Source organism: Danio rerio, chromosome 13 (assembly GCF_049306965.1).
Source record: "Danio rerio strain Tuebingen ecotype United States chromosome 13, GRCz12tu, whole genome shotgun sequence".
Taxonomy (NCBI): domain Eukaryota; kingdom Metazoa; phylum Chordata; class Actinopteri; order Cypriniformes; family Danionidae; genus Danio; species Danio rerio.
Window position 1 is genome coordinate 12,373,740 of NC_133188.1, and position 16,261 is coordinate 12,390,000.

General features: G+C 36.7%; 1 protein-coding gene and 1 long non-coding RNA gene across 8 annotated transcripts in view; one reads left to right on the forward strand and one right to left on the reverse strand.

Annotated features, from left to right (window-relative positions):
* Positions 1–1,401: 1,401 nt before the first annotated feature.
* arl3a (ADP ribosylation factor like GTPase 3a) lies at positions 1,402–11,891 on the reverse strand. 7 transcript variants are annotated; one of them, XR_012388549.1, is made up of 7 exons: positions 11,852–11,891; positions 8,308–8,451; positions 8,004–8,120; positions 7,264–7,314; positions 6,896–7,081; positions 4,335–4,989; positions 1,402–3,253 (listed from the first exon to the last, which is right to left on the reverse strand). XR_012388549.1 is itself a non-coding variant. In NM_001017827.2 (7 exon segments), coding segments are annotated over 4 exon segments (291 nt in total). In that variant the 5' UTR covers positions 8,010–8,120; positions 8,308–8,451; positions 8,594–8,619; positions 8,809–8,836; the 3' UTR covers positions 4,519–4,941.
* Positions 11,892–13,697: 1,806 nt separating this feature from the next.
* The window catches only part of LOC141377146 (uncharacterized), a 3,284-nt gene continuing 720 nt past the window's right edge, over positions 13,698–16,261 (forward strand). The window contains exons 1-2 of the long non-coding RNA XR_012389194.1: positions 13,698–15,457; positions 15,614–16,261. The exon at positions 15,614–16,261 is cut by the window's right edge and continues 720 nt beyond it. This is a non-coding gene — a long non-coding RNA (uncharacterized lncRNA). The remainder of the gene's footprint in view (positions 15,458–15,613) is intronic.

A 16,261-nucleotide genomic window follows, 5' to 3' on the forward strand; every position in this document is an offset into this window, starting at 1 on the left:
CATGAAACTAAACTGTTAAATAATATCCTTGTTCATGTTAATGGTAGTAAATGGTGCATGGATTTTTTGGAAGTTTTAAAAAAACACATCTATCCACCTTAAAAGAAATCCATAAGTAATAGTTAAATTCCCTGGTGGTTTGAATGTATAGTTGTGTTTGGTTTCTTTTCTCCCTCTCTTCCTGCCTCTCTTCCTGTTACCTGTATCTCAGCTAGGTGTGGGGGAGAGGAAGTTGATTAATTGCACCTGCTGCTCATTGTCTGGCAAGCTTAAAAGCCTGATAGTTGCAAGCCACATTGAAGCTTTTTTCCAGAGAGAGATCTCTTTCCTGTCTGGTTGTTTTGTTGAAAAATTAGTGTTACTGTTGTGCTTAACTTTTTGAAATTAAAATCTGTTGTAAAAGCTTTTGAAACTTTGTGTTTGGAAGCTGTAGGGAGGTGGGTGCCATTTTATTTCTAAAACCCCTTTTCTCTTGTTTGTCAGTTTAGACCAGTGGTCACCAAACTTGTTCCTGGAGGGCCAGTGTCCTGCAGATTTTAGCTCCAACTCTAATCAAATGCACCTGAACAAGCTAATCAAGGTCTTACTATGTATACCTGAAACATCCAGGCAGGTGTGTTGAGGCAAGTTGGAGCTAAACTTTGCAGGGACACTGGGCCTCCCAGGAACGAGACTGGTGACCTCTGGTTTAGACCGTTTTACTCCCTAACTAGCTAGAGTGAACTTTTTTTTTTTTGGCCTTTCCCCCTCCTGAAGTCTATTTTAGCTTCCCAGTTTTGTTTTATTGTTATACATTTCTGTTACTAAATTCTTTAACTTGATTTTAGTGTTGTCGTGAAGGCAGGGCACTGATCGACACTCGCCCCAATCAACACAATTTTCACTGTTGCTCCCACTCCTAGATATTTAACATCAGAGATGTAACGTAATCCAAAAGACTTCCGTTTGGGTTTATAAATATATTTTGAAGCAAACCAATGGGCTTCTTTATAAGCAAAAATCCATATTTAAAACTTCATAAACTATTCTATTTACCAGGTCTATGTCTTACATTTTATAGTGACTCTCTAGTTAACACGTTTACTAGTTGCATGCAATAATTTAGCAGACACTGTTTTTAAAAGTGACTTACAGAAGCAATTACAAAGCTGGAATTAGTCATTATATTATTAAATATAATCCAATTGTGTTTGTATGAAAGAAGAAAGACATATACATCTAGAAAAACTTAAGGGCGAGTAAATTCTGGGGTAATTTTCTTTATTGAGTGAACTAATCCTTTAAAATGCACTTTTGTTAATTCACCCTTAATGAAAAACCACATTAGAGTCACCGTGGCTTCACACATGAAATCACAATGAAATTTCTTTGGAACACACGTGAAACAAATAAAATGTGCTGTTTTGGAATGGTGTTTTTTTTAATGTAAAAGAAAAAGTTTGCCACATCAAAATGTTCCAAGACAATGTTTTGAAAGGAATACAGTACATCCAGGTTCTTATTGCAGAAACAAAAGTTCAACAGGCAGCCTGATACAAAGACACTGAAGAGCTGTATTTTGCGACAGTCTTTTTACAAGGCTACTTGCCACAAAACAAAGAATTCTGAGAGGTAATAGTTTATTATTTTTTTTAATTAAAGACAAAACTGACAGAAACTAAAATGGCTGAGTGGAGTATACGCTAACCTATATATTTTTCAGTCACAAAATGGCAGCAAACAGTCAAAAACAGTGGCACAGGAAATGAGAATGTAAATATGGAAATTAATGTATACTCTGACAGGTAAAGTGGAAGTAAAGCAGTAGGTCAAGTTTACATTATTTTTAAAATTGGTTTCCACTTTACTGAAAAAATATTAAATTAACCATTTGGAAGAAAGGGCACTGCCATCTTTGACTATTGCTTTGTTTAAAGTCACGGGGTTGGTTCCGTTCCCTCAGCTAAACAGATACAGAAGGGGTCAGTCACACTGAACACTTTTTGTGTTGAGGCACATTTTAAAAATGATTTATTATTGGTCTCGAGAGCTGCTTATGCGTCTTGCATTTTTTCCCTTGCGCACCGTGCGCTCACAGTTAAAAAAGTAAACTCTAAGCAGAAAAACCGCATCACATCACTCAAGTCTTTTTCATTCTCCAATCAAATGAAAGCAGAGGTGGGGTTTCCGTTGAGGCGACAGCAGTGTTTGTGTTGTCAAGACAAAAACAGAGACTTTTAAAGATGGGAAGAGGCTTGTGGTTGCTGTTTTGAGTTATCCAGAGCTATATGACTTCACTATTCTTGAATACCACCATTTTATTACATATTAAAATTATATTAATATCCACAGCAACACTCTCGCTCAATACCCAGCTGATAATCGTTGTCTAGCGACATAAAAAAAGAGCACAGCTTTTGGGTTTGTTCAATATAGTCATTAAAGTGGAAATCAATTTACAAAATAATGTAAATGGACTGCTTTACATCCACTTTAAGAGGATTGGAAGTACTAGAATGAGCGTGTGTTATAAGTTTCATCGAGTTCTTATTGCTTATATATACAAATTCTCAATTACTAGAATACTTAATTCTGTTGAGTAATAACTTATGTTATTCTGAAATAACAACCGCTAAATAAAACAGGCTCATCCGAGAACTCTAAATGACCTTGACCATCAATTTAATATGTTCACATCCACATACTTAAAACAACATTTATTTGCATCTGTTTGTCTGTCATGCCATGGTTTTTGACTGTTTGGAGCTATCCTGTGACTGAATAATACATAGCTGAATGTCACTGAATAATGCACATGTTATTATATGCTTCATCAGCTTCACTTAGCCGTCCATTTTTGTCAGCTTTGTGTTTAATTAAACAATTAATAAAGTATTATGGCTCAAAACAATATTTTGTGCCTAATTTTTTTTGTTTTGTGGCATGTATTTGTGAAATAAGCAGGATAAAGTACAGGGTGGGCCATTTATATGGATACACCAATGGTGTCCACAATCGGTCCTGGAGGGCTGGTGTCCTGGAGAGTTTAGCTCCAACCCTAATCAAACACACCTGAACAAGCTAATCAAGCTCTTACTAGATATACTAGAAACTTCCAGGCAAGTGTGTTGAAGCAAATTGCAGCAAAGATCAGCAGGACACTGGCCCTCCAGGATCGACTTTGGACACCCTTGGGATACACCTTAATAAAATGGAAATGGTTGGTGATATTAATGGTCTGTTTGTGGCACATTAGTATATGTGAGTGGGCAAACTTTTCAAGATGGGTGATGACCATGGTGACCATTTTGAAGTCTAACATCTTGGATCCAACTTTTGTTTTTTCAATAGAAAGAGGGTTATTTGACATATCAAACCTATTGGGAATTTCACAAGAAAAACAATGGTGTGCTTGGTTTTAACGTACCTTTATTCTTTTATAAGTTATTTAGAAGTTTCTGACCACTTATAAAATGTTTTCAGTGTGCTGCTCATTGTGTTGGATTGTCAATGCAACATCTTCTCCCACTTTTCACACACTGATAGCAACACCACAGGAGAAATGCCAACACAGGCTTTCAGTATCCATAGTTTCAGATGCTGCACATCTTGTATCTTCACACCATAAACATTAGCCTTCAGATGACCCTAAAGATAAAAGTCTAAGGGGGTCAGATCGGGAGACCTTGGGGGCCATTCAACTGGCCCACGACCACCAATCCACTTTTTAGGAAACTGTTCATCTAGAAATGCTCAGACCTGACACCCATAATGTGGTGGTCCACCATCTTGCTGGAAAAACTTAGAGGGTTGGAGAAGAGGGTTGCATTGACAATCCAACACAATGGGCAGCACATTGAACACATTTTGAAAGTGGTCAGAAACCTGTAAATAACTCATAAAATAATAAAGGTAAATTAAAACCAAGCACACCATTGTTTTTCTTGTGAAATTCCTAATACATTTGTTGTGTCGAATGACCCTTTTCCTATTGAAAAAACAAAAGTTGGATCCAAGATGGCCGACTTTAAAATCGCCACCATGTTCACCACCCATCCTGAAAAGTTTGCCCCCTCACATATTCCTGTTCCCATTTTATTAAGGTGTATCCATATAAAAGGCTCACCCTGTTTATTCATGGTTGTTATTGCAGTACAAAGGCATTCAGTTTTATTAAGTAAGCCTGTCAGGCTTTATTCAGCAATAACAACCATGCCTAACAAAACGTAGCTTGAAATGTTGTAACTCAGAAATGTTGACCACTCAGAATCAAGTATTACAGAAAAGAGTGTATTAAGTGTGTTTGACATATTGGTCATGATTTTCCTGTGAGGGCAAGTACAAGCAAATGTTGCTAAATAAAGATGTATAGAGATGAATAAAGATTTAAACAAAGTCAACAATGTTTAGAGGTTGTCCACTTTTGAGGTAGTCCGACACTATCTACTTTCCTCCACTAACTCATGTGTTCGAATGAAACGTGCTGTGAGAATACGTACCGAAAGAAAGCATTCATGTTTCACTGTACCAAAACACACATATCATGATCAAAATTATAGATTTAATTATTTTGCCTTTCCGTTGGTAACATTGGTTTATTCATGCAACAGTATTTAGGCACAGCATAGAACACTCCTGCAAATGTGATGTGAAGCCTGACGAGTAAAAAGCCTCAACAAAATCTGAAGACAAGTGGTCACAAGAGACACATTTGAGAGCATGTTAATATGTCTCGGCTGACCACTTGAGATCAGATTACTGAAAATGCTTACTACCAGGTGGAAACGGGGCCAGTGCTGAGACAGAGCTGGTGGCTGAGGCATCGAGGCAGTGGCTGAAGTAGTTCAGAGGGGTCAGAAGTGTCTCCTTTAACCTCCTTTAACCTGGACGAGCTGATAAAGAATCCACACAGTCCACAAAGTTTGCTTTTCACATTCTCTGCAGGGGTATGAAGGCGGCTCACTATTTTTTCTTCGCAGTTACATTCTTACAGACCCAACTCATGCCATCCTGAAACAAAAGAACACTTAAAATGAAATAAGGTCTAATGGAAATTATGGAAACCTAAATTTAAGCTAATATTAAAGCTAGAGCAACAGCAAGATCCTAACCTCCCTTCAAAGCTCCCTAAAAAGCTTGACAAAGCCAACAATCTGAAATCTTCTTTAAGCTTCTACTTCTTCTGAGACCAAATTTGTAAAGGCAACTCCTCCTCCAGACTGATCTGAAGTTTTATACAACACATCTTTTGTAACTGACATGAAATCTTAAAAATGAAACATGATACATTGTGGAAATGTGCTAACAACGTTCAAATACTTGATAGCAGCTGGCTTACACATGCTTGAAACATACTGATTCAATGAATCAAATAATAACACTAATACATGCTATAAGCAGGCTAATTCATGACAGAAACAGTATCAACACGTTAATTCATGCTAGCAACATGCTAGCAACAATTTAAATAATTTATCCATACATTTTCTTTTCAGCTTAGTCCCTTTATTAATCTGGGGTCACCACAGCGGAATGAACCTCCAATTTATCCAGCACTACACTACATACAAATCCAACTCTATAAACAATTTAGTTTACTCAGTTCACCTATAGGGCATGTCTTTGGACTGTGGGGGAAACCAGAGCACCCGGAGGAAACCCACACAAACATGGGGAGAACAAACAAACTCCACACAGAAATGCCAACTGACCCAGCTGAGGCAATTAAATTAATAAAAACATTAATTAATTAATGTAAAATCATGCTAAGTCATGTTAGCAACAGTTATTGGTGCTAGAAATATGAGGAATGTGCTTAATGATGTCAACATGCTAATTCAGACTAGATAGAAACATGCTAATCCATGTCAAACACCACTAACATTTCTGACAGCAACAGGTAAAACATGTTCATGCTTTCATGCTAACAAAATGTTAACACATGCCAATAACATGCCATTTTATCATAAAAAATACTATCACAATCTCAGTTTAAAGTTCATGCTAGCATAGTAATCGATGACAAAATACTAATTTATGCTAGAAAACTTGGTAATTAATGACAAACAGTAACAACATTCTTGATAACTTGAAACATGCTATTTTAGGCTAAAAACATGTTAACAAAATGCAAATTCATGTGATCAACATTATAGTTTATGCTGGAAACATGCAGGAAAAATGCTAATGCGTTAAATCATCAACAAACAAAAAAAAACACTAACATCATGATATGAAAATTTGTTTTAGATCATGAAACTTATTTTAGAAACATGCTAATTCATGATAGAAACAGTAACATTAATTCACGCAAGCAACTTGTCAATTCGAGCTAAAAACATACTAGCAACATGTAAATTCATGCTAATTGTGTGCTAATTCAGTTTACTCAGATGTTACGTACTTGTCATGCTAACGTCAAAGTACTTTATGTTAGAAATGCTAATTAGGCAACAGTAACATGCTAAGTTATCCTAGTATGATAACTTAGGTAAGCAACATAGTTAATAATTATAAAACTGTGTAAGGAACATGCTAATTTATGTCAGAATACAAATTTAGGCTAAAAAAATAAACAAAATGCTAATAACATGTTACTTCATCATAAATGCTGTTCATCAATCATCTGAAATTCCTCATAAATACATTGTGTTAACATCTAGAAACAGGAATATGTCCAGCAACATGTCCAGCCTTGGTAGCAAAATGCTACTTTATGTGGCTTTGTCAAGATAACATTAAATTTTTCCATCAAACTACTTTAATTTTATTTATAAAATAGCTTCTATGCTAAATTTCTACACTACATACCACTTTAATTTCAGAATGCAATCAAAATGTAAACCATTTTCAAGTAGTTTAACAAAAAATCTTTCAGGAACAAATTGCATAGCCCAGCTTTATGGTAGTCACTGACCTGGACTCCCTCTCCTGTAAGAGCAGAGCAGGACTGAATTTGCCACATTCTGTCCCGGATGATGTGCAGGTTCAGTCCCTCAGCGATCTCAGAGGCCGGAGCAGCGGTCAGCAGGTCTTGCTTATTCGCAAAAATTAAAACAGGCACACCACTAAGTTTCTCCTCATCCAACAGCTCAGCCAATTCCTGCACACCACATAAACAATTCAACAAAAACAACTAGGAAGTAGAAGCTTACACAATTTCTTTCTTTGAGATTTCTTTGAGTTAGTATAATACAGTATAATGCAGTGAACTGTATAGTGGAAGGAATGAGACGTATGCATACACAAGATAGCAATAATAAGCAGGTTTGCTAAATTATATACCTGTCCCGTTTCCTCAAATCTCTTCCTGTCTGCGCTGTCTATAACATAAATCTGAAATGCAAACCAGAATGTCAAAAATAATCACACGAAGCAACACATAAGAAACATTGCTTAAAGTAAGAAATTTAAATAAACTGCGTGAATTTTTTTATGACTTAAAATCTAAATATAAAAAGGAATACAAGTAATAGTAGGTGCCAGTTTGTTACATTTATAAGATCTATTTCAAGCTGTATTCAGCATTGATAATAAGAGATTTATGTGCACCAAATATTAAAATAATTTCTAAAAGATCACGACACTGAAGAGATTGCAGTATAAATCAACTCTGCATCAAAGCAATAAATTACATTTCAACCTAGCGTATACACTCACTGGCCACTTTATTAGGTACACCTGTCTAACTGCTCGCTAACGCAAATTCATTCATTCATTTTCTTGTCCGCTTAGTCCCTTTATTAATCTGGGGTCGTCACAGCGGAATGAACCGCCAACTTATCCAACAAGTTTTTACGCAGCCAGCCACAACCCATCTCTGGGAAACATCCACACACACATTCACACACACACTTTACAGACAATTTAGCCTACCCAATTCAACTGTCTTTGGACTGTGGGGGAAACCGGAGTACCCGGTGGAAACCCATGCGAACGCAGGGAGAACATGCAAACTCCACACAGAAACACAGAAACGCCAACTGAGCCGAGGCTCAAACCATAAACACACAGGAAACACTCACAAGCATGTCAGTATTTTCAAAGTAGTTTCTCCAGTATGGCCTTATCTTCCTCTGGCCTCCTATGTCCCAGACATTCAGTTTGAAGCCCTGAGACTGAACGCTCTTAATATTAAAGCCCTGCCAAGGACAGAAGAATTAGAAGCAACTGGGCAAAATTGTGCTGTGTGAATGCAGGAGAACAATGAAGGTGTAAGGACGTAAGAGATTATACTATAAAAGTGTAGAAAAAACTTTGCAACTCTTTTCAAAGCAATTTGTAGTTCCTGCAAAAGAGAGATAATTCCCAGGCCTTTGTGTGTTTTACCTGCGTTGGGGTGATGTGACTAATATCCTCTGAAGCAAGCTGTTTGAGAAGTGTCGTCTTTCCACCATTGTCTAAGCCGAGGAGGAGAATGCGCACCTCCTGGTCTGGGGCACTTTTTAGTTTTCGAAGGATTGACAATAAACCCTGGAATAAACATAGAATGGCAAAATACAAACAAACACAAACTGAATTAAAATTTTACCAAAACATTTATGAAAAAAGTACTGTTTCTCTAAGTGAAAAAGCGTATTTAACAAAGTATGAAAAAACTAAAATAATATGTAGCTTTTTTTGTGATGAACGTTTTATTGTCTTTAGATTAACAAAAAAAAAACAGACATTCAAACAAACAAACAAACAAACAAACAAACAAACAAACAAACAAACAAACAAACAGACAAAGAAACAGGGCAGGGGGAGCAAGAGCAACAGACACATCAACAATATTTCAATCTTAAAGAAGAGGGAAAAAACTGGGGAAAAAACTTTATATGGTCATACCTTTACATCAGTAGTCCCAAACTTAATTCCTGGAGGGCCACAGCTCTGCATATTTTGTCTCCAACCACCTCCAACTCACACCTGCCTAATAGTTCCTTGTAGTCTTGAATACCTTGATTAGTTGGATCAGCTGTGTTTGATTAGGGCTCTGCAAAACTGCATAGCTGCGGCCCTCCAGGAATCCAGTTTGAGACCCATGCTGTCTAAAATGTTGGAAGAGAAATGATGTTTGGCTTTTTTATAATATGTGCTATTGTACCTTCACAAGTCACTATTTTAAGAATTCTATGAATTCAAATTTTTTTGCACACATGTGCGGAGTGATCCAGTTTTGTATGATTGCCTTCTTTGCAGCTGTAAAACCAGCAAACAACATTCTCCTTTTTAGTGTATTTATACAGAAATTAGAAATCGTCATTGAGAAGACAAGAACCAGGATTAGACACATAACCAACTTGTTGTAAAAAGGACAAAACAAGAAGAAATTCACAAGAGAATTCACAAGAGAAAAGTACCTGAAGATACAGTGTCACAGATATGACAGTTGTAGTTCGACTGCAGTTTCATTTAAAACCTCTTATAAGGAGTTATGTATGATTTGGATATGATGAGCTAAGTTTTTAGAACTTAAGATTAGACCACACCTTGTCCCAGTCCATCGATAAATCCAAATCTGTTAGTCCACGAATTATATGTAGATATTAATTTGTTAGCGGCGAGGCAGTGGCGCAGTAGGTAGTGCTGTCGCCTCACAGCAAGAAAGTTGCAGGTTCGAACCTCGGCTCAGTTGGCGTTTCTGTGTGGAGTTTGCATGTTCTCCATGCCTTCGTGTGGGTTTCCTCCGGGTGCTCCGGTTTCCCCCACAGTCCAAAGACATGCGGTACAGGTGTATTGGGTAGGCTAAATTGTCTGTAGTGTATGAGTGTGTGTGTAAATGTGTGTGTGGATGTTTCCCAGAGATGGGTTGTGGCTGGAAAAGCATCCACTGCGTAAAAACTTGCTGGATAAGTTGGCGGTTCATTCTGCTGTGGCGACCCCGGATTGGTGAAGGGACTAAGCCGACAAGAAAATTAATGAATGAATGGATAATTTGTTAGCTTGTTATTTTGAAATTGATTTTTTAATTAATTTATTTAGTTTAATTATTGAAATATATTGTAAGATATATATTAGGGCTGGGCAATTAATCTAAAAGTAATCAAAATCGACATTTATAACATATAACTGATCAAAATCTTCCCGGTCAATTTTTTCAATTACTTTTCCTACCGCGTGTGGAGTCAGGTGACCCTGCTCTTTTAATACTGATTTCTACTTCTGCGGCCACTTTGCAGCCACATCTGATTCTGGTCAAGTAAGATGATGGACTCATTCTTGAGTCTTACTTTGAACTGCACTGATGATGATTGGAGGCTGCGCCAGAGATGCCTTTAGACAACATATTTTCCATTAATTCCTTCAATTTCTTTTCGGTACAGTCCCTTTTATTAATCTGGGGTCGACACAGCAGAATGAACCAAGATCTTATCCAGCATATGTTTTACGCAGCAGATGCCTTTCCAGCTACAACCCACTACTTGGAAACACCCATACACACTAAATCACACACATACACTACGCCAATTTAGCCTACCCAATTCACCTGTACAGCATGTCTTTGGACTTGTGGGGGAAACCGGAGCACCCGGAGGAAACCCACAAGAACACGGGGAGAACATGCAAACTCTACAGAGAAATGCCAACTGACCCAGCCGAGGCTCGAACCAATGGCCTTCTTGCTGTAAGGAGCTCATGCTACCCACTGCACCATCGTGTTGCCCATTTAAGTCATTACTTATATTAACATATTTGTTTACAGAAGATGCAAGAAGTGACCTGTTAAAATATTATTTACATGATATACTAGAGTTATTTAATTTGAGATACTCCTTATTTTCTACTTTAAATATGAAAAACATTGAAAATAAAAAAAAGTTATTTATTAACGTTTTTATATGAAAAGTTTGTTTTAGGCAATGTGTGCTTTAATTTCACTTGTTCAGTGTTAATGTTCAATAAATAATCACAGATAGTTAAAAGTGTGAGTTTACATCAGTTATTTTAAAATCCAGTAATGCACTCTTCATTCAGAAATATCTCACTTGTAATATGTGAGCATGTTTACTGCACAAAACCTGTCAGTACCATCCATTTTTCGTAATCGAGTTAAAATGATTAGCTAATTGAGATTTTAGATTTTAGGCCAAATGCCCAGCCCTAATATAAATAGCCATTTAAAAATGTTACACATTTTGTACTGGTGTGTTCATGGATTAATCCCTTCATGTTAAATGTCAGTGTAGGAAAACTTACATACAATATAATTCTACTTATTTGTACTTAATTTTTGTTGATAAAACATAAGCATTGACAAACTACTGCAGAATAAAACCTTGATCACCTTTTTTTTACCTAAAAGTTAACATTTATGCCAGAAAATTACATTTATTTTCTTGGAACAATTTTCAGAGTAATATTTTCAGTACAACAACATTTGAAGTGGATCAAAAAAGATTTTTAAAACATACTAAGACAAGAATAAGTGCTGATCCATAGATTTAGGACAACTTTGACGAAAGGTTTTGATACACCTCACATGTTGATTACTGTATATCGTTGTCATGTTCTGATCTAAGTAAATATGTAGGTTTTATCTTTTCTAACAATTGACGTTAAAATGTCATGTTTATTAACAAACACTACTATAACATTAAACGTAATTTTACACACACAGAAGGTCGATTAAAACGCGGATTTCAGATTTGTGCTTAGTTTATTGTATAATTTCTTGACTGGATTTGCTTAATGAACTTAAAGTAACAGGAATGGAACTGAGACTGAGCCCCGCTCATACATCAGTCTTCATCTCTACAGAAAACACGACACTTCGGCTAATGATCAAAACCTCACGCGCCGACTTCTGGTTTCGAAAGCTCAATTCATAACAAACAACACAAAGACAGGACTAGAGACCGATAACTTCTCACCATCTTTCTGCAAGTACCTTTCGAGACGCCGACGCTGGTTACTAGGGGGAGTTAAGTGACGTCACTTGCTAGTGGCGTCATTATAAAGGAGCCGCCGTCGTTCCTTTCACAACTGGGTTTCAGAGTCATTTTAGGTATTAGCACAAAAGTATGAAAATAAATGGGTTTATAACTGAATACATAAAAAGGTAAACCTAAACATTTAACCTACATTGCGACTTACCTTTTGACTGCTTTAAAGTCTAGACCTCATTAGGTTAATATAATAATGATAAATTTCTTACTATTTACTCCTCATCAAGTGGTTCCAAAATGGCTTCCTTCTAACAGAAGATTTATTTTGAAGCCATTGACTTCCTAAGTGGGATAAACCAATACTTTGGAAGTCAGTGATAAGACATTTACAGCTTTCTTTAAAATAAAAAGGTTTGAAACAACAGTGGTGTAAAGTAACTAATTACAACCCTGCTAAAAAATCCAGCTTAAACCAGCCTAGGCTGGTTGGCTGGTTTTAGCTGGTCGACCAGGCTGGTTTTAGAGGGGTTTTGGCCACTTCCAGGCTGGTTTCCAGCCATTTCCAGCCTGGTCTTAGCTGGTCAGGCTGGAAAATGACCAGCCAAATACTAAAGGGAATACTAAAATTACTGTAATTGAGCAGTTTTTATCAAGAATTGTAATTTATTAAGTAGTTTTAGAAATATGTACTTTTACTTTCTCTTGAGTAAATTTTTAGTGCTGTAAATTTACTCCACTACTTTCCTTCAACCTGCAGTCACTACTTTATTTTTTCTTGTCTATGGTGATTTTAAAAAATCAGTCTTGTGATTCCTGTCCATTCAAAGGTAAATTACATTATCATGAACTACTTCAAGACATGGGTCATTTATAATTGCAGCAAACTGTTTAGAAGTGTTAAAAGTGTCCAAGTTGATGTCCAAAATCTTTACATGCATTTACCCAGAGACTGTTTAGATGCATGTCACTGATGAGAAGATGATGAATGTTTACTGTACAATGACCAAAATGGCCTTAAACACCCAGCAAGCACAAGATGTCAACATGACATCAGATTGACATTGTATTGCATATTTTCTTTGGGACTGAAAATCAGATTGACATCAGAATTCAACCTCAGGCCAACGTCAATGTCCAACATCCAACCTAAAATCAACCAAATATCAAATGTTGTTACAGCTTGACGTTGTGTGGATGTTGCCACTATGACGTCTATCAGACGTTGGATTTTAGTTGCCATAACCGATGAATTAATGTCAGTATTTGACATCAATATGACGTTGGTTTAAGATTTTGGCTCTCGCTGGATTTTGGTCATTTTCTACCATAACCTAAAATCAACTAAATATCAACGTCATTTGATGTCATTATTGGACATCAAATGACGTTGTCCTTAGACGCTGGCTAGACCTTTTATTTTAAGCTTATATCGCACACTACTTTTTTGGGAGATATCCAGCTGCAGACCCGCAGACAGGAAGTGAGGCGAACCATGAGGTTCATCCATTGGGGTGAATAGCATATACACTGTCACAAGAATGGTAATATGATTTGTACTAGGACATTTTATGTAAAATTAACTAATTATTAATCTACATCATTAGTATTTTTAATGATTAATTTTGATCAATCTTATAAACCAAAACATGTTTAACTAAGTTATAATGAGATATTAGTTAATGTTTGCTTTCTAACAAATACTTAGACAGAGAACACTTCAAGGTCAGAAATGAGAGTAAACCATATTAGTAAAATATATATTGCTGCTTCAATGCATTAGATGCAGTAAGAGCTCTCCCAAGTATGATCATAATATTTATATGTATTTATTACAATACAGAAATACTTAAGACAGATAAATTGTTTATTACTTGATATTCAATTTGCAGTTGTGATAAAATATTTTAATTCATTTTTGCTTCTTAACAAATTCATAGACATACAAGAGTGGTCGTTTTACGTCAAATGGTAAACATGGCACAAATGCTAGTCAAATAATTGCAACACTTTACAATAAGGTTGCATTAGGTTAATGTAATAGTTAACATGATATGATGTCATAATGAACAAGACATCTGTTAAGCATTACTTGATATGTCTTCATGTTAACTAAATATATATGAATTATGTTAGTAATGCATTAGTTATGTTAACATTTAACAGCGATTTCGTTCAGCATTACATAACTTTTGTTAGTGTAACTTCTCAACATTACTTGCTCTTTTTTGCAACTCGAGCTTATAGTTTTCACAATTATGGCTTTAAATCTGGCACCCCTAAATGGTTTTCTTGTTCATTCGCTTCCCTTCGGCTTAGTCCCTTTATTCATCAGGAGTTGCCACAGCAGAATGAACCGCCAACTTATCCAGCATACGTTTTACACAGCAGATGTCCGTCCAGCAGCAACCCAGTACTGGGAAACACTCATACATACTCATTTACACACACACACTACAGACAATTTAGTTTATTCAATTCACCCATAACACGTTTTTGGACTGTGGGGGAAACCAGAGCACCTGGAGGAAACCCACATCAAGACGGGAAGAACATGCAAACTCCACACAGATATGCCACCTGACTCAAATCAGCGACATTCTTGCTGTGAGGAGACAGTGCTAACTAACCACTGTGTCGCCTAAATGGTTTTCTCAGAGTTGCTATACTATAATCTTCCAATTATGAACTTTCCGGATTACATTTTGAGACACAACAGTACAATTATGAGATAAAAAAATTGCAATATCTTCACTGGGGAAAGAAATGGACTTAGATTTGTATCTAACAATTCCACTGTTATCATCCAGGAAAAAACCAGTGCTAAGGCACTTTCTGAGAAAAGTTGTTGCATTAGAATCATTAAACGGGTCTGTTATAAGGTAAAACAAACTTAAAAAGTAGAAATATAATGTAATGTATATTTATTTAGCAAATTTATTGTATCTGGCAATGCAACCAAAGCACTTCACTATCATGAACACCACCACCAGTGTGAAACATCCACTTGGACGCCACAGGATAATGGCGCCAGTGCGCTCACCATACACCAGCTACTGGTGGAGTGGAGAGACAGTGATAGAGCCAATTCGGTGGATGGGAATGATTGGGAGTCCATGAAGGTAAGGGCCAATGGACGGAATTTAGCCATACATTCCGACTCTTTACGAGTAGTGCCATGAAACTTTTAACGACCACAGAGAATCAGGATCTCAGTTTAAAGTCTCATCAGAAAGATGGCGCCTGACAGCAGAGTGTCCCCTTCACGTTACTAAGGCATTAGTACTCACACAGACCACAGGTTGAGCACCCCCTACTGGCCTAACTAACACCACTTCCAACGGCAACCCAGTTTTCCCATGTGGTCTCCTATCCAGGAACTGACCATACTCAGCCCTGCTTAGCTTCAGTAAGTAACAGGTCTTGAGCTGCAGGGTGATATGGCTGTAAAAACTACTCATAAATACCTAGAAATAGCCACTATTCATCAAACACCCAAGCAGCAAAGGACAAAAATAAAGAAACTATTCAATTTGACAACATTTAACTTTAGGTTAAACTATGAATTCATTTTATAAGACTCTTGCTGTTGTGCTCAGGTTTCATTATGAGTATTATGTATTAAACTTAATCTATTGATGATAATCGTTATACAATATTGTGATAAATTGATTATTTAGCAATAATGATTATAGCACAGGTCTCAAACTCAATTCCTGGAGGGCCGCAGCTCTGCACAGTTTAACTCCAATCCTAATTAAACACAGCTGATGCAACTAAACAAAGGGTTCAGACTCTCTTGAACACCTTGATTATTTGGATCAGAGGTGTTTGATTAGGGTTCGAGTAATGTCGCAGTCACTCTAGAGCAGTGGTTCTCAAAGTGGGGGTCGGGACCCCCCGAGGGGTCGCGTGGCAATGAAGGGGGGTCGCCTGGTGATTTCCAAAAATCTATTTTATTAAACCATAAGAATTAACATATTTTATCCATAACTATACTGAAAATAAAAATAGTCGTTTATAGTTACTATATACTATATAGTTACTATAGTAGCTTATAGTTACTAGTTTTATTGGATTGCGACCCCTGGGGTAATTACATTATATTAAAGGCAGCAATAGCGTCAGATGCATTTTGATTTTATAACATCAGGTTATACTTTCTGGCACATTTAAAGCACTTACACAAATTTAATTGGTGTGTCTGCGTCATTGCATGCAAGGTTTCTGTATTTATAACTACCTCAGAGGATATTGGGGGTCGCAAGTCACTGGCATTGTTATTTTGGGGGTCGCGGGCTGAAAAGTTTGGGAATCCCTGCTCTAGTCTAGAGTTTGAGTGTGCAAAATTCTGTGGTACAGTGCTGCGAAAATGGGCGAGATTAAACAAGATTATTAGACATTTTAAAAGTGAG